Consider the following 20506-nt stretch of genomic DNA (forward strand, 5'->3'; position numbering starts at 1 on the left):
CTGGGACAGGGATGGGATAGGTTAAGTCTGCAGGAAGTAGAAGAGGAACAAAGCCACATTCCATGCAGTTGCCTTAATTATTTTATGGAAACCTGCTCCAATATCCACTCACCTGAGACTCTGTGGGGTGAAGTACTATCAGGAGAACACCAAGTGAAAGGTATCCCCCACTCCCTGCTCTGGTCATGAAGTCAGGCCTCTATCTTATTCCCTAAGACTCCAGAAGGGACATAAATCATAGAGCCAGAGGGGACTGTGAAGGGCATGTGTTCTAAGCTTTCTGCGTTATCCATGAGTTCCCAGAGGATGAGGGACTTGCAGGCTCTCACTCTGAGCTGCTGGGAGAGCGGGCACAAGAGCAAGGCTGCCTAGAAGCCAAAGGGAAGAGAGTGCTCAGAACAGCAGGGAATTCTGTGCTTACCTTCCAAAGAATGGATTCCCTGCTCCTTGGCAGTCTTATAAACACTGCTGAAATCATCCCCAAGGTTTGGGTCAGCACCAGCAGCAAGCAGGATCTGCACCACACTGGAAGAAATCAGAAAGACAGAAAGTGTCAAAAGCTGGAAAGGCAAAGGAAGTCGAGACTCAGATTCTGAAGCATGTTTGGGGATTGGAGCTGCTTCTGCTCATGTGAGTGGTACAGGGGAAAGAGGGTAAACTCTGCCAGTGTAAAAGACAAGGAAAGCTCTGAAACTGACTAGCTGAGTGACTCTGATCAAGTTATCTAACACCTCTCTTTTTTTTTTTTTTTTTTATGTTTTTTTATTTTAATTTTTATAAACATATATTTTTATCCCCAGGGGTACAGGTCTGTGAATCACCAGGTTTACACACTTCACAGCACTCACCAAATCACATACCCTCCCCAATGTCCATAATACCACCCCCTTCTCCCAAACCCCCTCCCCCCAGCAACCCTCAGTTTGTTTTGTGAGATTAAGAGTCACTTATGGTTTGTCTCCCTCCCAATCCCATCCTGTTTCATTTATTCTTCTACCCACTTAAGCCTCCATGTTGCATCACCACTTCCTCATATCAGGGAGATCATATGATAGTTGTCTTTCTCTGCTTGACTTATTTCGCTAAGCATGATACGCTCTAGTTCCATCCATGTTGTTGCAAATGGCAAGATTTCATTTCTTTTGATGGCTGCATAGTATTCCATTGTGTATATATACCACATCTTCTTGATCCATTCATCTGTTGATGGACATCTAGGTTCTTTCCATAGTCTGGCTATTGTGGACATTGCTGCTATAAACATTCGGGTGCATTAACACCTCTCTTAAGGCTAGGTTTCCACAACCACAAAATACAGAATTACTTATTCCGCAATTACTTATTAAATTCTTACAACAGTGTTGTAATCACTGTTCTACTGTGCAATGGTCTGCAACCTCATAGAACTTATGGTCTTCTGGGAATATCAAGAATAAGCATGAAATTATAGTAATGTGTGGTAAAGGCTATGATGGAGGAAGTACTGGGGCAGCTGGGTGGCTCGGTTGGTTAAGCATCTGCCTTCAGCTCAGGTCATGAACCCAGGGTCCTGGGATGAAGCCCCGCATCAGGCTCCCTGCTCAGTGGGGAGCCTGCTTTTCCCTCTCCCTGCCACTCCCCCGGCTTGAACACACATGCTCTGTCAAATAAATAAATCAAATAAATAAATAAATAAATAATCAATAAAGAGAAGAAGAAAAACAACAACAACCATGTACAGTGGGAAACCAAGGAAGGAGATCAGGAAAGGCCTCCCGGAGGATGTGGTATTTAAGGATCCTAAGACTTGGAAGGATGCATAGCCAGATCTGGGTGGTGAAGTGGGAGGACTCAATGTATTCACAAATCCTAGAGGCAAAGGGGCACAGAGCTTCACCTGAAGAAAGTAGCACTGGAGCTGAGAGTGTAAGGGGAAGAACTGTTGGGAGAGAAGGTAGGCCACTGAAGGGCTTAAAGGGGAAGTGACTTGACAACATATGCTTTTCCTCCCCACTTCAAAATATACAGACTTAGAAAAATGCATACTACATTGCAATATTAAATTAAAGAATGAAAGTCTTCCTTATATCTACCTCCTCAATCTAAATTCCAAGAGTAACCACTATTTATAGTTTGGTGGATTTCCTGCCAAAGCTTTGCTATTCGAACAGTCACTCTAGTGGCTGTGAGAATGGATCAAAGGGAGTGGGACCAGAGGTAGAAGCCTCTACAGACTTGTTATAAGGTTAAATTAGGTAAATTTACAGAGCACTGAGCCTAGTGTGCTTGACCCAGGAAGGGCTACATATATATGTTCACTTCCCTCCTATTGTGGCATGTTTCTGCTAATGCTTTTTCTCCTTAAGGAGAAAAAAAAAAAAAGCTCTGTTCACCATAAAAAATTCAGAAACTATAAATAATTAAAAAGAAAATGTTTTTAGAATATATAAACAACCTTCCAGTTTTTTCAATGTATGTGTGTTTTTATTTACAAAAATAAGACCATAATAAATTCTCTCAAAACACAAACATACACACCTCCACTTTTTTTTTTTTTTAATTTATTTGACAGAGAGATAGAGAGCACAAGTAAGCAGAGTGGCAGGCCTGGGGAGAGAGAGAAGCAGGCTCTCTGCTGAACCAAGGGAGCTCGATGTGGGGCTCGATCCCAGGACCCTGCAATGATAACCTGAGCCAAAGGCAGACGCTTAACCAACTGAGCCACCCAGGCACCCCACATTTCCACTTTTTAATAAAGATTTTATTTATGAGAAAGAGCACACAAATGCAAACATGTGAATGGGGAAAGGGGCAAAGGGTGAGGAAGAGGGAAAGTGAGAGAATCTTAAACAGACACCAAACTAAGCACAATGCAGGGCTGGATCTCACAACCCTGAGATCATGACCTGAGCCAAAACCGAGAGTCAGATGCTTAACTGAATGAACCACCCAGGAGCCCCAATATTTCAAGGTTTTAAGTATTTTGTCTACCACGCTGTTTTCAATAGCTGCACAGTGTTCTACTATTGTATACTTCATTTAACCAATCTCCTATTCTAAGACATTAGATTATTTTAAATATTTCAATAACACAGTCTGATTATTTCCTTTGGCTAAATTCCTAGGAGATGAAGTTCTGGATCAAAAGTGTAAGGTTTTTGTGTTTTGTTTTGTTTTTAAGCTTTCTAAATTTATTTGAAAGAGAGAGAATGAGCTAAGGGGAGGAGCAGAGGGAGAGGGAGAAGCAGACTCCTTGCTGAGCAGAGAGTTAGATGAGATCATGATCTGAGCCAAAGGCAGATGCTTAACCAACAGAGCCACCCAGGCACCCTAAAAGTGTAAGCCTTTTTAAGTGTTTTGATAAATATTGAACTGAATTTCACAAAGAGTGTACCAGTTTTTCTTTTTAACTAGCAAAGGAAGAAGGATGAGAGTAAATTGTGCTTTCCTTTCACCAAAATAGGGTATTTATTTTTCTTTATCACGTGTCAATCTGGTAAGCAGAAATGGAATCACACTACAAACTCCACTTGCACTTCTTGGATTACTAAGGAGATTGGACTTAAAAATATATATGTTTAGTAGTCAGTTGTGTTTCTTTTTCATGAATCATGATAGTTGACTATTTTCATAATGTCCTTTGACCATTTTTCTCTTAGCATGTTAATCTTTTGCTTACTGGCCTTCAGAACTGTTAATGCTTTTAGGGCACCTGGCTGGCTCAGTGGGTTAAAGCCTCTGCCTTCAGCTCAGGTCATGATCCCAGGGTCCTGGGATTGAGCCCCACATCGGGCTCTTTGCTCAGCGGGGAGCCTGCTTCCCTTCCTCTCTCTCTGCCTGCCTCTCTGCCTGCTTGTGATCTCTGTCAAATAAATAAATAAAATCTTTGAAAAAAAAAAAAAAAGAACTGTTAATGCTTTTGAGAGTATAATGGTGAGCATTTCTAAAAATTACTCTATCATAACTATTAAAAAGTCAAATTGTAGGGATGCCTGGGTGGCTCAATTGGTTAAGCATCTGCCTTCCGCTCAGGTCATGATCCCAGGTTCCTGGGATCGAGTCCCATATCAGGCAACCTGCTTCCCTCTCTTCTTGCCTTTCCCTGTGCTTGTATTCTCTGTCTCTCTCTGACAAATAAATAAATAAAATCTTTAATTAAGTCAAATTATAGTTTTAGCTTATCTCTTTGTTTTTCAATATCTGTAAGCAGCAGTGTTCATAGTTTTCCCTGTGCCAATTGGCTTGAATTTCATTCAAATAGGCATAGAACCTGGTTCAATTATTTACTGCATGGATGGATGAATTTTTAAAATGATTTCTTAAACTTGGGCGCCTGGGTGGCTCAGTGGGTTAAGCGGCTGCCTTCGGCTCAGGTCATGATCTCGGGGTCCTGGGATCGAGTCCCGCATCGGGCTCTCTGCTCAGCAGGGAACCTGCTTCCTCCTCTCTCTCTGCCTGCCTCTCTGCCTACTTGTTATCTCTGTCAAATAAATAAAAAAAATTTAAAAAATGATTTCTTAAACTTATTAATGAGAGACAGAGAGAAAGAGAGAGGAAGAGGGAAAAGCAGGCTCCCCACTGAGTAGGGAGCCCAATGTGGGACTTGATCCCAGGACCCTCGGACCATGACCGAAGCTAAAAGCAGATGCTCAACCATCCGAGCCAGCCAGGTGCCCTGGATGGATGAATTTTAATAACTCCCATGTACACAGACACACAGTCCTCACAGGTAAGTCAGAAAACCAAAATCCACCTCCCAAGTAGCTGAGGTTCTCCTACAACTGATCTAACTCGGTCAGGCCAAGTCTCAGGAGTCTATCACCTTACCTAAAATGATCTTAAGAATTACCTTTCATTGGGAGGGAGACAATCCATAAGAGACTCTTAATTTCATGAAACAAACTGAGGGTTGCTGTGGGGTGAGGGGGGAGGGATAGGGTGGCTGGGTGATGGACATTGGGGAGGGTATGTGCTATAGTGAGTGCTGTGAAATGTGTAAGCCAGATGATTCACAGACCTGCAACCCTGGGGCAAATAATACATTATATGTTAATTAAAAAAAAAAAAAAAAGAATTACCTTTCATAGGTAATCTATCCAGTATATCGATTACAATCCTAAGAAGAAATGAGAAGGCTCTCTAAGCAGTTAAAATCCATGTCTAAAATTCAGATATTGAATTTGCAGCAGAGTCTCTCAGGTTCTCACTTGGAGGTGTATTTGCTCTTTGTTTACACATAATTGGGATAAAACTGGCATTGGTCTTCCTTGTTTCCCCAGAAGATGAAAAGCCAAGAGGGTATAAAAAGACTCTTATAGACATGAAAACCAACACAGAAGGCAGTGAAAAAAAAATATCTGCTAGAGAGACAGTACGATATAGAGGTTAAGAACATTGGCTTTAAAATCTGGGACAATCTGAGGGATGCCTGGGTGGTTCATTTGGTTGGACGACTGCCTTCGGCTCAGGTCATGATCCCGGAGTCCCGGGATCGAGTACCGCATCGGGCTCCGAGCTCCATGGGGAGTCTGCTTCTCCCTTTGACCTTCTCCTCACTCGTGCTCTCTCTCACTGTCTCTCTCTCAAATTAAAAAAAAAAAATCTGGGACAATCTGAGCATCAATGTGAATGACAATAATGGATTATAACCCACTGAGTAAAAAAAGATTTCGTAATTCCATACTGAAAATAAGTATGTTAATGGGATGAAAAGAAAGTTCTTTCTTATTATAGAATGACAACTAATAAATGTAGAAGGTACAATGAAATTAGAACATCATTTTGCAATCTCATAGTTATCACAGATGATAAAAGCATCTGGCTCACATGGCTGTGTGAACACACATAAAGTGCTTAAAACACACCTGACATATAGTAAGTGCTCAACAAACACTGGTTATTATTTTTACTAAGTCCCTGACCTGTGGTTGGGCTGTGGGGAAGTCAGAGAAATGTGAACTGAGACATTTAAATTGGGAAGACAGCATATTTTATAACTAAACAGAGAGATCTGGGTTCAAATCAAAGCTCTATCATTCACTGTCTGTGATCCAGGACAAGTTACCATATCTCGGACGCCCATTCCCTTACCAGGAAAATGGAGATAATAACGTCGCCCACCCACAGGTTATAAGTATGTAAAACTCAGTAGTACATGACACGTAGAAGGAGTCCACAAATATGAGCTCTCTTCCCTTTGTCCATATAATCTTTTTTTTTTTTAAGATTTTATTTATTTATTTGACAGACAGAGATCACAAGTAGGCAGAGAAGCAGGCAGAGAGAGGGGAGGAAACAGGCTCCCTGCTGAGCAGAGAGTCCGATGCAGGGCTCCATCCCAGGACCCTGGGATCATGACCTGAGCCGAAGGCAGAGGCTTTAACCTACTGAGTCACCCAGGCGCCCCCCTTTGTCCATATAATCTTAATGATAACATGATTCTGGGTTGAAGCCGGCACCAGATGTATACCTGACCATGCCCCCCGCCTCCGCCCCAGGATTCAAGGTGGCATAGCCCTGGGTTAAGAAGGCAGCACTTCTTTCTATATTCTGCACAAGGTGGCTTGCTTTAAAATCCAAGAGAAAGGTTTGTCGACCTAAACTCAAAGGGACATAATTTGGTTAATCCTCAGCTGCTGTATCCAATCACCATTCAATCACAACTCCTCCCATGGCAGGCTGTCCCTCCAGGCAGCTAGTGTCACTAACTGTGCTACCTGGGCCTCTTCAGGTTCGTGAATATTGATTCCATCTGTCCAATTTGCAGGCTGCAAGACGTGTCCAAGCAACCAAGTATGCTACCCTTGGCCCTGGAGGGCAGATGGTGGTCTGACAGGATGGAGAGAAGACAGTGACTAGGCTCAGCCCTCAGACTGCTAACCCAATCAAACGGAATGGGCAATTCACTTCACAAACTTGGAGGCCAAAGAGGGTAAGCAACCAAGCTAGTGACTCATTCTGTAACCTCAGAGAAGATTCCCTTCATTTTTAATAAAACTCAAAGGCAGGAGCCCCACTGCGGGGGTATAGCTAGGACTAAAGGAACTGTGGCTGCTTAGTGGCCAAGAGTGGCACCAAACACCTTGCCAGATGGCTAGGAGGCTTTCTGTCCAACAGCCATTACTTACTTACAATGCATCTAATCCAGACCTCCAGGGGGATAAGGCCCTTCTTGGGGAAGCCAGCCCAGATCAGGCTAGAGGGCTACATGACTCTGGTTAGCTAACTTTGATGACCAACAGAAATACAGCGGGGCAAAAACAGGGTAGGAGGCTAGCCAGGTTAGAGAAAGCTAAGGCAAAGCTGGTAAGAACAGGCTTAGCAGTTGGCTATGTCCAGCAAGTGTCAAGAAGTTCAGAGTAAAACAGAACCAAGGGCCAGAGACCGGGCGGCACAGATATGAGGCAAAAGCCATGTCAGATGTTAAGGACTAGAAGCTAAAGAACAGTAGGTTAACAAACCAAGTAGGTAGCCAGAAACCAAGGAATATACAGGTATCAGAAGTCAAGGAAAGGCAAAAGCAGAAACCAGGAGCAGCACTGAGACTTTGGAATGAAGTGATTTCTTTCTCTTTGATGCCTTTTACTGAAGCAGAAACAAATTCCCAGGTTCAGAACTGTATTTGGGAGAAGGTGACTTACATGGGGAGATGGTAAGTAGGTCTGTTGTCTGGCTAACATGGGGAGTACAAGGTCAGAAGTAAAAAGAGAATTTGATGGCACAAATGGAAGCAGATGTCGCTATTCGAGGTGACCTATCAAAGGACAACTGCAGGGGCGCCTGGGTGGCTCAGTGGGTTAAGCCGCTGCCTTCAGCTCAGGTCATGATCTCAGGGTTCTGGGATCGAGCCCCGAGTCGGGCTCTCTGCTCAGCAGGGAGCCTGTTTCCCTTCCTCTCTCTCTCTGCCTGCCTCTCTGCCTACTTGTGATCTCTGTCTGTCAAATAAATAAATAAAATCTTTAAAAAAAAAAAAAAAAAAGGACAACTGCAGCCTCCCCTCTGTTCTGATGCTGGCATACTGGCTGTTGATCTTTAGTAAGTCTGGGTTTAGGTATTACTGCCTTAAACTTGGGTAGCTGGTACCATACAGGCTGTGGTGTATGGGCTAGGTCTTTATGGTCTTAACAACTGGATTAAAGGGGACAGAGTATATCACCCCATGAACTTTGTTTTTCTACAACAGGAAACATTTCTATTCAAAGGATTTATGCGGACTACTCAACAGGTTCCCTCTGGGCAAAGACTTAAGAATACCAGCAATTCTCTGAGCTAGCTCAGGATTTGATCTCTGATGGTCTGTGGAAAGAAAACCAATGCCATTATTAGCCTCAAAGACTAGAGATAATCTCCAGACTCTACTGCCCTAATTTGGAGATTCAGAGGCTATGTACAGCCCAAGAGAATGGGGGTTTGTCTTTTAATGACTTGTCTCTAGCAGCAGTACTTGCCTTCCCGACACCAGTCAGAATCTGTTCTGTTTCTATCTCTACCCAAGTGAGCTGACTCACTGAAGGTGAAGGATGTGAGAGTGAGCTCTGATCCTAGGCTGAGAACTGTTTTATTCTGTCTTGTTTCTACTACCTGTTAGTACAAGTATCTATTTTCTCAAGGGTACAGAGTGTGGCTAAGTACTAGGAAGACAGTAGTCTAATAAGAGCTAACATTTGTGTATACTTCCCCCATGCCACATGCTGTTTTAAACATTTCATATATACTAACACATTTAATCTTTGCAACAACCCAATGAGGCAGCTTAAGCATTAAGAAAACTGAGGCCCCGAGGAGTTAAGTAACTTGCCTAAGGTATCATTCAGCTGTAAAGTACTGAGGTGGGATTCAAGCCAGGGCAGTGTGGCTACAAAGTCTATGTCCTCATCCCTCAGCTATACTGCCCCTCACTTCCCTATACTGACTCCGAGGCAGCTAACAAACCGTGGGAACCATACCTCAAGTCAGGTTTTAGCAGCATGGCTAGGATCAGAAAGCCCAACAGAGGAAGAAACTAACAAAAAAGATTACTATTAAGTATATGAAGAGATCTTCAAGCTCATCTGTTATTAGAAAAAAGCAAATTAAAACAATGAGATATCACTTTAAATTCCACAAATTGGCAAAAGTTAGAAAGCTGAAAAATGCCACGTGTTGGGAAAGGACACGGGATTCTGGGACCCTCTGACAGACTGGTACGGCCTCTAGAAGGCGATCTTGTAATACTTTATCAAATTAAAGTACCTTACCCTAAGACCCCACACTTCTGAATATATACCTCCCACAGCAATTCTTTCGCAGATCCATAGGGGGCAACATGGGAGATGTTCATCCCAGCATTCTGTGACAGTGGGGAGTTGCAGACAATCAAGTGTCCCCCTCTGGGGACGAGTAAGTTAAACATGGTAGAGACACACTATGAAATACGATACAGCAGTTAGAATCAACAGACTGGATATACATGCAACAACACTGACATGATTTTTCAAAAAGGGCTGATTCCCTACCCTCTTCTATTAATCATAGCGAACTTGACCATTTGTTCCAAAAGTTTATTCCTTCGGGACGTCTTTCAACTGCAGAACTTCTAATTCCTATGATGATCTCAGGGATTATCTCTAGTGGATCTTGGGGACTGAAGGATTATAGACCCAGCAAAAACAATGAATTCTCTGAAGTACACCAAAGGCCATCAAATGTGCCACTCCTTCTGCTGGGAATGTTTCCTGCTGCTTCAACTGGTTAGTGCCCATCACTTTCAGGGCTCTTCAGGAACTAGGTCACCAACTTGACTGAGTCTTCTCTGACCCCCAGCCTGGGTCCATGTCTTTCCTATTTGTCTACCCACAATGCAGTACTTACCCCCATGGGTAAGTGACCCTCATCATGTTGTACCATGATTGCCTATTTACTTTTATTTGCCTTCTCTGCTAGACTATGAGGGAAGGGCCATGTCTTGACCTTCATTCCCAGGTCCTTGCCCAGTGCCTAAGCCAAAGTAGTCAGTAGATGCTTTCTGAATGAGTGCATGAATAAATGAAAGAAGAATAAATAAAATCATTATTTTATTTGGTGGGAAATGGTAGATGCAACTCTATCAGCCCTGCCTAAATAAACATCTCCCACCTGAGGATGCAAACTAGGTCACGGGCAGTTTAGCAGTGGAAAACCTTCACCTTCCTCTCCTGAGTACCAGGCCTTTCCTGCCTTCCAGCAGACTGTTCCTAGACAAAGCTGAGGAAATAAATTGGAGGGTGGTCCCAAAGTGGCAGCTCCTGAGACTCATGGAACTCCCTTTGGAGCCACAGCCCCCATGAGGCGCATTTTAATTTGCTGATCAGGTTGTAATTAGATTAGAGGTGGGAGCATATGTAGGAAGGTTGGCTCACACTGACCTTGATGAGCTCCTGCTTTCAGGACAGTGGGGCGTCACAATGCATGGGAGGACAGTTACATCGATCGATGCTAAGGCTTTCTGCTCTCAGTGGCCGGAGGGGCTTGGGGTTGCCACATTGTTTAAGAAAAAGCGAGGAAACCTGTGGTGTGGGCCGAGGCCTATGCTGGGCCAGGCACGTGTCAAAGACGGCTGGCGAGCAGCTGGAGCTGGTGAAGCAAGAAGGGCAGTGATCCCAGCTCCAGGTCGTCCCCACACAATGTTGAGCTTCAGGAGAAGCTCCTCCAACTCCTCCTCCCCTTTACCCCCCACATCCAAAGCACAGGGTCACTGTGATGAGTGTCACGGGTCCCAAGGAGAAGACAAAGAGGTGACCTATTCTCAATCCAGTGCACACCTCGATGAAGGGAAGAAGCAAAGAGGTCACAGTTCAGGAGGTCTGCTGGAAAGTCAAATGAGCTGTGGCTCATTCAGTCCACTGGCTGGTCTACGCACTGGTCAGGAAAGCAGGGTGGCCTGACCAAAGGCAGCGGCATGTGTTAAATCTAAAGGTCCTGTGGCATGGGAGCATGAACCCTGAGTGGAGAGGGTGGGGAGAACAGTTTTCTTTTTAAAGCCAGCTTCCTTAGGAAAAAAAACTAAGATTTGGTAGGAGGCAAAGAATCTGTGTAGAAAATGTGCCACAATTTTCTCAAAAGAGGATAATAAACTTTTGTTTTCTTCCCTCAAAAGGTACAGCTGCACTTCACATTCACTGTTCCAGGTCCATATAACCACTTACAATGAGGTACTAGTCCCATTTTATAAATGAATAAACAGCAAGGTAACATGAGCTGCCCAATTATACACATGAATTAAATTAAGCATAGGAACCAAGATTAAAATCCAGGTCTGTGTGGGGCCAAAGCTGGTACACATTTCCCTAAACCACATTGGTTCTCACTCATCCAACCATCCATCAGTTAGTTTGTCTTACTATCCCGTAATTACTGAGCCTCTATTACACACCAGGGATAGTGACATTTTCAGATGGTAAGGTAAAGCAGGTCAGCATGCTTCTCCCTTTCCCTGCTGCTCTGCCTGTGCACATACGCTATCCCTTTCTGTCAAATAAATAAATAAATAAATAGGGAGTCTCCTTCAGATGGACAAGGGTCAAAATCAACGGTGGGCCCAGACAACGTGAGATCACATGTACTCGCTCTCGCTCTCTCACTCTCTCTCTCTGTCAAATAAGTAAGTAAATAAATAAATAAATGGATAGGGAGTCTCCTTCAGATGGACAAGGGTCAAAATCAACGGTGGGCCCAGGCAACATGAGATCATTTGGGTCAAGGCCCAAAGAAGACGTGGCACATTAAGGAGAGGGCCATGGAACCAAGATCCACCCATCACAGGGTTTCCCAGACAACCTGGATCTCACATTCTCAGCTTAGTACTAAATATAATTCCCTATCTTCCATGTCTTTCGATCTGTGCTCTAGAATACACGGTTGCTGAACCTATAGGCCAAAGTGGTCAAGCCCTGGTTGTTAGGGATTTCATTACAACATGGGCCTGGACTAGGTTCTCTCTAGGCAAATGCTCTATAAGAGCATGCTGGGGCTGGTATATTCCTTAGACTCTGGATGAAAATAACAAGAAAACAAAAAATATTAGTAACACCAGCAGATACCTATTAAGTACCTAACTACACACTAGGCATCCCACTGAACGGTTTTATATGCATTTTAATCTTTGCAATCTCCCTATGCTGAGGTAGGGGCTATTATTATTTGCATTCTGCAGATAAGGAACCAGAGCTAGTAAGAGGTATAGGAAGGTTTTTAAGTTAGGCAATCTCCTTCCAGAGCCCTTGTTCCTTACCACTACGTTACACACAGCTAGACTACATGCTCCCCCAAACAGGGACTATGCCCTAACCATCTGTTCCTCATACATAAGGCCCACTATAGGCCAGTAAATATTTGTTGAATCAATTCACTTCTGGGGCCTTAACACTGTACTTGCTGATGTGCACACTGAGTTTTGGTCAGCTTCTGGGCTTTATTCACTACTACTGCTAAGTTGGGTCTTCCTCACCCTGGATTTTACAGTTGGCCTTTGGTTTTAGTTGTAGACTTAAACACTCAATCCCTATTAATGTTTTTCACCACAGATTTAAACATTGTTCGAGCCCACTGAGTTCTTTTTTCAGTATCTCTGATTCTTTCACCCAACATATTATCTCTGTCTTTAGGCCTCATTTTAAAAAAATTTTTTTTATTTATTTATTTGACAGAGAGAGATCACAAGTAGGCAGAGAGGCAGGCAGAGAGAGAGGGGGAAGCAAGCTCCCTGCAGAGCAGACAGCCCAATGTGGGGCTCAATCCCAGGACCCTGAGACCATGACCTGAGCCAAAAAGGCAGAGGCTTAACCCACTGAGCCACCCAGGTGCTCCTCTTTAAGCTTCATTTAATCTGCCAGTTGGGTTGGCATTTATCCATGGTCTCAATGGAATCAGTGACGTAATGACTGAATAGGACAGGGCCCCGTGGCTCACCACTGAGTTTGCTCTCTGGTCTCCAGTCATATATACACAACATATGAAACAGGCCATTCACCATCTGACTGAACTATTCTCCACATCATACTTTATTCATATGGGTATCATGAGAAACAAATACCCTGCTGAAACCCAGACACACCTACTATATTACCATATACTCCTGATCCACTAGCTTGCAGCCCTATTTAAATAAACAGTTCACATCTTTCCACCTCTTTCTTGGTCTATGGAGGCCTGCTAGGAATAGGACTCCTAAAACGACAAATACGTCTGGAAGGCTGTGGTCCACGGCCATTTTTGCTGGCTGTAAGTGAGGTCTCTGGAACCAGAGGGAGCACAAAGCTCTTCTTAAAATTGAAGCTGTTTATGCCCGAGGTGAAACTGAATTTTATTTAGGTAAGGGATGTGCTTAGGTGTACAAAGTAAAGAACAACACAGTAACTCCTGGTGACAAACTGAACAAAACCACAGTAATCTAGGGAAAAGTAACTAGTGTTGATGCCAGATTCTGAAGGAACCTGCTAAAGCCACTGGCCACAGAATCCATGTGATGCTATACCTCTCAAGGATTTATAAAGGTGTAGATTTGTTCTCTTATAAAAATAAATACATAATAAATAAGCAAGCAAGCAAGCAGCTCATGGCACAACATGGGTCTGATGTCTTTAAAAAGAGGTATGGGAGTGAACCAAATCACAGTCCCTAGAAGAGGAACATCCTTCCCCAAGTAGCTGAATTGGATGAGCAGTGGATGCTCCCCTGATCCCAATTGATACTCTCTGTGAAAGCACCAAACACAGAACCCCAGGATGAGATACAGTGTTGGAGAAAGGGAGTTACCCTGAGATCATATGTTAGGCAAATGAGCTGGCACTGCTTTCCAGGGAGCACTGTCTTGGGTTGCCTGAGGTCAAGGCATGCATCTGCCAAACTAGAATCGGTGCATGCTGGAATTGGAATATCATTACTACGAAACAGGATTATCTTGAGCAACGATTCCAAATGGGATTAGAAATGACTGTTACTCAGATATAATCGGCCACAGCAGCAGTGGGAGAAACATCAAGCCTGGCACACTTTTCTGGGGGCATGATGCTGGCATTCCGGGCACCTGGCCAGCACCCTCACCCACCCTTCCTTGCTGGGAAATACTGGGCACTGTCCAGCATTGGGCATGTGGCCACCTGGGACAAGAGCCAGTCCCACATCAAAGTGCCCTGCTCTGGGGTGTCATGTTCTAGGCCCAGCTTCTTAGATGAAAAGGAGTGTAAAAAGTCTCCAAATCCCTTCTGCTTCTGAGCCACCTAAAGGTGTTGGTGAGAGACAAGTAATACCCCACATTCGAAGACAGATTTACCTGCAGACTGTTAACAATTTCCTCTTGGAGTGACCCACAGTGATAATAATAATTAAGCATCACCACCACTACTACTATGCTATTAACTAAAGTACCCAAACCTTATCAAGTGCTTACTGTACGGCAGGCCATTATTCTAAACAATACAATATTTACATATTTAAACCTCAAAATAGTCTTTTAGGGTAGATTTGCTCATTAGGCCCATTTTATGGTTGAAGAAACAATCACAGATAAGTTAAAGAACCTGCCAAGGTACATAACTGGTAAGAGGAAGAAGAGGAATTGAATTCATGTAATCTGCTCTAGAACCTACAGATGTATCGATGCTAGACTACCACAGACTGAGAGGATCGTGGCCCATGTTGGATAAGGCCTTTCCGGCACACTCTCTCATCTCTAGACTGCCAGCTCCTCCAACTGGATCTGGCACATTCTTGCTTTCTCACCTTTGTGAACCAATGTTCACACCACTCCTTTGGTACTAATGATATTTCAGAAATGCTGTCCCTCTACCAATCAAAATCCTGTCCCATCTTTCAAGGTCCACCTCATGTGAAAGGCCTCCTTTCATTATTTCATCTCTACACGGCATGATCTCTGCCTGTCACTCGAGGTGATCTTCTCTGGGACACTGACCACGTTCTGTGTCATTCTACAGGTTAAAAAAGGGGGGGGGGGCTTGTTTATCCCTTTATTGCTGTCAGCTTTTTATTTTTTTTTAAGATTTCTTTTCTTTTTTTTTTTTTAAAGATTTTATTTATTTATTTGACAGAGAGAGATCACAAGTAGGCAGAGAGGCAGGCAGAGAGAGAGAGGGAGGGAAGCAGGCTCCCTGCTGAGCAGAGAGCCCAATGTGGGACTCGATCTCAGGACCTGAGCCGAAGGCAGCGGCTTAACCCACTGAGCCACCCAGGTGCCCCATCTTTTTTTTTTTTTTTTTTTTTTTTTTTAGTTTAAGTAATCTCTACACCCAACGTGGGGCTCAAACTTGCAATCCCAAAGTCAAGAGTTATATGCCTTACCAATTGAACCAGCCAAGTACTCCCTATCAGCTTTTGAGACAAAGAGTGCTCTGTTTTTAGACTTCTCAAAAACCCAGCATATCTTGACACCAGTGGGTCATCAAGAAACCCTGACTGAGCTGATTTGACTCTGGTCCTGGTACCTCTTAGTCCATCCCATGGCCTTGTTCCCCACCCTTCCCTCTACAGGCAATATATCCAGTAGAAAGAATGAGAATTTGTGGTTCAAAGAGATCTGGCTTCAAATCCTATCTCCCTCTTTCACTTATTAGACAACAATGGGCATATCTGAACTTCATTTTTCCTAGCTGTAAAACAGGGATAATGATCCTTCCCTATTAGGATTGCAGTGAGGATCAGAGCCAACACTGGAAGTGATGGACATGGGCCTGGCACACAGAAGCCCCCATTCACAACCATAGCTGTGATATCAATATAGTCAGAGAATTGGCCAGTGTAAAGCCCAGCCTCTTTGGGCCAAAGGAAGCACCCCTCTGCAACAAGCAGCCAGGTCAAGAACAAGCTGGGGACCCTAGGAAGTGGCTGTAGGCCTTTAAGTCAGGGTAGAGTTCTACGTGGTTAGGTCCCTTAAGGACCTGCACTGAAGCACGGGTGCAGGGGTGCTGTACCTGCTCTACCTCCAGCCAGCCAGCAAGGAATAAGGACCTTGCAGGGAAGCTGCCCCAGGCCCAGCTGCAAGAGCAGTATCACTAGAACACCTATGCAGCTGCTGGCCCACAAAGAAAGGCCTGCACAGCCTCTTCTACAGGACAGAAGTCTGGTTGAGGCTGCTGGTTTGTCAAACACAGGGTTTAATGCCCACCCACCCATCCCCTTAGTAAGGTGGAGGGAAAATAAGCAAATGCTAAAAATAAATGAGTGCTACGAGAGGAAATTAAATGGTTTTCAGCCAAGGATGGCGGCATTTTAAAATTAACAAAGCCCAGGTACCACATCCAGGAAGGCCTTGGCAAATGCGTGTTAGCCGCTCATTAGATCAGCTCCTCAGGGACCCCAGCCAAGCAGGGAAGGCTGTGCCGGGAAGCAGTCCTTCCGATGCTGATGAAATGCACTCCAGGAGAAAAGGCAGAGGAGGGAGGGAGACTCTTGTGGGGAATTTCAAACAGTTTTGCTGGAGCTCTGCCTCATGGTCTCACCTTCTCTGAGGCAGGGGCTTCCAAAGCAACCAGAAAACCCAAGTGGACTCAAATCCAAATCTGCCCCCACCACTCCACTCTTTCAGGATCTGTGGCTCCTGAAGCACCACAATGGCCACACTGTTTAGATGGTCTCCCTGCATGGCAATGCAGGGACAAGGAGTCGGAGGATGATGTGGGATGGGAGGCAACCTCTCAGTCCTATACTCTTTTTCCTTAATATTAAGGATCGTACAATATGCTATGAATTTATAAAAGCTCACTGTGTATCACTTGTAAGTGAATTTATCATTATTCGTCAGTAATTATGTCTCATGACATCACAAATCATGAGATCACAAATCTTTATTCTCTATCAACCTAGTATACAGTACTCTAATATGAAATACCATCAACCAGAGGAAGTCTAAACATTCCAGCTGACAATGAACCATACAAATTCATTCTGATACTACAAATGTGAATTTTTAGTATGCCGTAAGTGACAATTAATAATGAAAACGAGACACGGATGGATAGACTTTTAAAAAGTTTTTTTTTTAAGTCAATTTACTGAGGTATCATGTACTCATAGTAAAATTCATCCCTTTAAGATGTACAATTTGGGGATGCCTGGGTGGCTCAGTTGGTTAAGCAGCTGCCTTCGGCTCAGGTCATGATCCCAGCGTCCTGGGATCGAGTCCCACATCGAGCTCCTTGCTCCGCAGGGAGCCTGCTTCTCCCTCTGACTCTGCCTTCCACTGTGTCTGCCTGTGCTTGCTCTCGCTCGCTCTCTCTCTGACAAATAAATAAATCTTAAAAAAAAAAAAAAAAAAGATGTACAATTTGATGAGTTTTCATTGTATATCACCACCACAGTCAAGACTTTGAATATTTTCATCCCTCCAAAAGTTCTTCTGGGCCCTTCCTCCTACTTCTAAATCCTAGCAGCCACTAAGCTGATCTCTGTCCCTATAGTACTGCCTTTTCCAGACTGTGATATAAATGGAGTTATACCATAGGTAGTTTTTTGTGACTGGCTTTAGCTTAGCATAAGGCTTTTAAGCTAGGTGGCTCAGTCAGTTAAGCGTACAACTCTTGATTTCAGCTTACGTCATGATCTCAGGATTGTGAGATTGAGCCCTGTGTTGGGCTTTGCACTGAGCGTGGAGCCTGCTTATGATTCTCTCTCTCTTCCCCTCTCCCAGTCACGTGCATGCACTCTCTCTTTAAAAAAAAAAAAGATTCATCCCTTTTGCTGCATGTGTAAATGGTTTGGGTTTCTTTTTAAAGATTTTATATTTATGTAACAGAAAGAGAGAGCACAAGCAGGAGGAACAGCAGGCAGAGGGAGAGGGAGAAGCAAGCTTCCCTGGAGCAGGGAGCCTGATGTGGGGCTTGATCCCAGGACCCTGAGATCATGACCTGAGTGAAGGCAGTCGCTTAACCAAGTGAGCCACCCAGACGCCTCTGAATAGTTTTAATTGCTGAGTAGTGGTCCACTGTATGGATGTATCACAATTTGTCCATTTACCAGCTGAGGGATATTTCCAGTATCCCTGGATGATTTCCTGGGTGATTTCCAGTTTTTGGTGATTATGAACAAAGCTACTATAAATGTCCGCATACAGGTCTTTTTTTTTTTTTCTTTAAGATTTTATTTATTTATTTGACAGAGAGAGAGCACACAAGTAGGCAGAGAAGCAGGCAGAGAGAGAGAGGAGGAAGCAGGCTCCCTGCTGAGCAGAGAGCCTGATGCGGGACTTGATCCCAGGACCCTGATATCATGACCTGAGCCGAAGACAGCGGCTTAACCCACTGAGCCACCCAGGCACCCCCAATACAGGTCTTTTTTGAAGATGTATGTTGTTATATCTCATGGACAAAGTTAATACAGGAGCTAGTATTGCTGGGTTGCGTGGTAAATATATGTTTTACCTTCTTAAGAAACTGCCAAAGTGTTTTCCAAAGTGGCCACAGCATAATGCATTCCTAATTAGCAATGATGGCAATTGTTCTGCAACCCTGTCAGCACTTGGTATTGTCAGATTTTCTAAATTTTAGCCATACTAAATGATTAATGCTGAGTTATCTTTTCACGTGCTTATTTGCCATCCAGCTCTTCTCTGGTTAATGTCTGCTCAAACTTTTGCCCATTTTTTAAGAACTGGGTTGTCTTTTTACTATTGATTTATAAGAGTTCTTTATATCTTCCGGTAACATTCCTTTATCATATGTCTGTTTTGAGTTTCTTTTTTGAAGAATTAAAAATTATAAGGATCTAAATCATACCATTTTTCTGCCAAACCGCTATCCCCTGCATATACACACTGATGAAAGGAACAGGACAGACTTCAATCTTCAGATTACAAATACCTTAGTGCCACTGGATGGACAGTCAAGCAATAGCTGATACCTGTTAAAACTACGAGGCTATTTTTACCTCCGCTATAAGCACCCAACCAGCATTAGACTTTAAGGAAAGCTACATCTGGAGAAATGGCTGTCTTATAAACAGCTTTTGGCCCCCCAGGCTCTGGGCTCCCAAAAGCCCTGTTCTGGTCCGCCAGGCTCCTGGAATGGTCAACAGTCGTCACACTCCATTGCTGGCCATTGTCCACTGGGAAAGGTAGGAGGATCCCAATCCATCCTTCAGTGAAAGAGCAAACAGAGGGGCCTGTGGCTGCTTGGACATCAAAGTTGAGCAAACAGGCCTGGCAGGCCCTGCCTCTCCGCCTACACATCCTGCAAATGCCATGTGAAGGAGCTTCCCTGAGGGGGTCATGACTTTCAGCTTGTCATAGCACACATCAAAGTTTGCACCACACACGAACTGGGTACATGGGTTCGAATCAAGTCGCCTAAGAGCGGATACTCAGCCATTGTGTCCAGTTTTAATCCTGTGTTTTCCCAAGTAATTAAGCCTTCTTGCTTATGAACTTGTGACTAAGTAAAGCATCACTGAGAGGTTGTAACATCAAAGTCCCTTCCACCGTCTGTCCGTGTTTGGTAAAATTGGATTTCTTTCCCTTCTTAAAGAAAACTAATTGAATTTAGCTGCAGGCTGGGTATATTTGCAAGAGCTGGTGAAGGCTATGCTAAGTCACAGTGATCATCCTGGGACCCGGTGGCTCAGCCTTTAGCTAGGCAGGGTCAAAGTGCAACACAGAACGAGGCCCCCAGACTCCAGCGAAACAAGTGCCTGTGGCATGAGGCTTATGGAGGCCTCACTATGGAAAAGGGGTCAGCCCCCAGCAACTGCCCCTGAAGTCACTACTACACCCAAGCTGTTACTTGGGCTGGAAAAAGGATCATCCTAGTAGAATGTTGGTAAATCTTTGGCAGAATGGCTACTGAAGACAATGGCCATCACATTACTCAAGTCCTTGATGTCGGCAGTCCAAGGAAGCTTTCTTTCTTTCTTTTTTTTTTTTTTTAGATTTTATTTATTTATATGACAGACAGAGATCACAAGCAGGCAGAGAGAGAGGAGAAAGCAGGCTTCCCTCGGAGCAGAGAGCCCGATGTGGGGCTTGATCCCAGGACCCAGGGATCATGACCTGAGCTGAAGGCAAAGGCTTTCACCCACTGAGCCACCCAGGCGCCCCCCAAGGAAGCTTCTTAAGGCAAAGGTTGTGCTGCTTATTATCTGAATCCCCTCAGAGCCTAGCACATCAGCACCAGACACAGTATAGTTTTAAAAAATGTTTGCTGGATACATAAAATGATAATACATAGGGGTGTCAGAACAGAGTTTTTTTCCCCTGAAGAACCAGATCCTCTGTATCCCTATTTTTGCCCTGCTCATTAGGAAACTTCAATCTAAAGTGAAAATTCCACTAATTACCTGACTTACAGTGAGTATAGCATGGTCCCATTTATGTGAAATCACACACACACACACTGCTTAATTTCTAGATAGAGGGAATTCAGTTGACTGCTACTTTCTTCTCTATATTATTTTTACAAAAATAATAAAGCTATTTTCAGAAAAGAAAATCTCTAGTTCAATCCTGATACAATTATCTTTCCTTTTACCAATATGATTTCTGATCCTGATCCAGTTTTAACTCTCCTGT

General features: G+C 43.9%; 1 protein-coding gene across 2 annotated transcripts in view; it reads right to left on the reverse strand.

Annotated features, from left to right (window-relative positions):
- The window catches only part of CLPB (ClpB family mitochondrial disaggregase), a 143381-nt gene that overhangs the window by 90176 nt on the left and 32699 nt on the right, over positions 1 to 20506 (reverse strand). For both annotated transcript variants that reach the window (XM_059410105.1, XM_059410106.1), the window contains exon 4: positions 422 to 525. In XM_059410105.1, coding sequence (XP_059266088.1) covers positions 422 to 525 — 104 coding nt within the window. The remainder of the gene's footprint in view (positions 1 to 421; positions 526 to 20506) is intronic.

This window comes from Mustela nigripes, chromosome 1 (genome assembly GCF_022355385.1).
Source record: "Mustela nigripes isolate SB6536 chromosome 1, MUSNIG.SB6536, whole genome shotgun sequence".
Classification (NCBI taxonomy): domain Eukaryota; kingdom Metazoa; phylum Chordata; class Mammalia; order Carnivora; family Mustelidae; genus Mustela; species Mustela nigripes.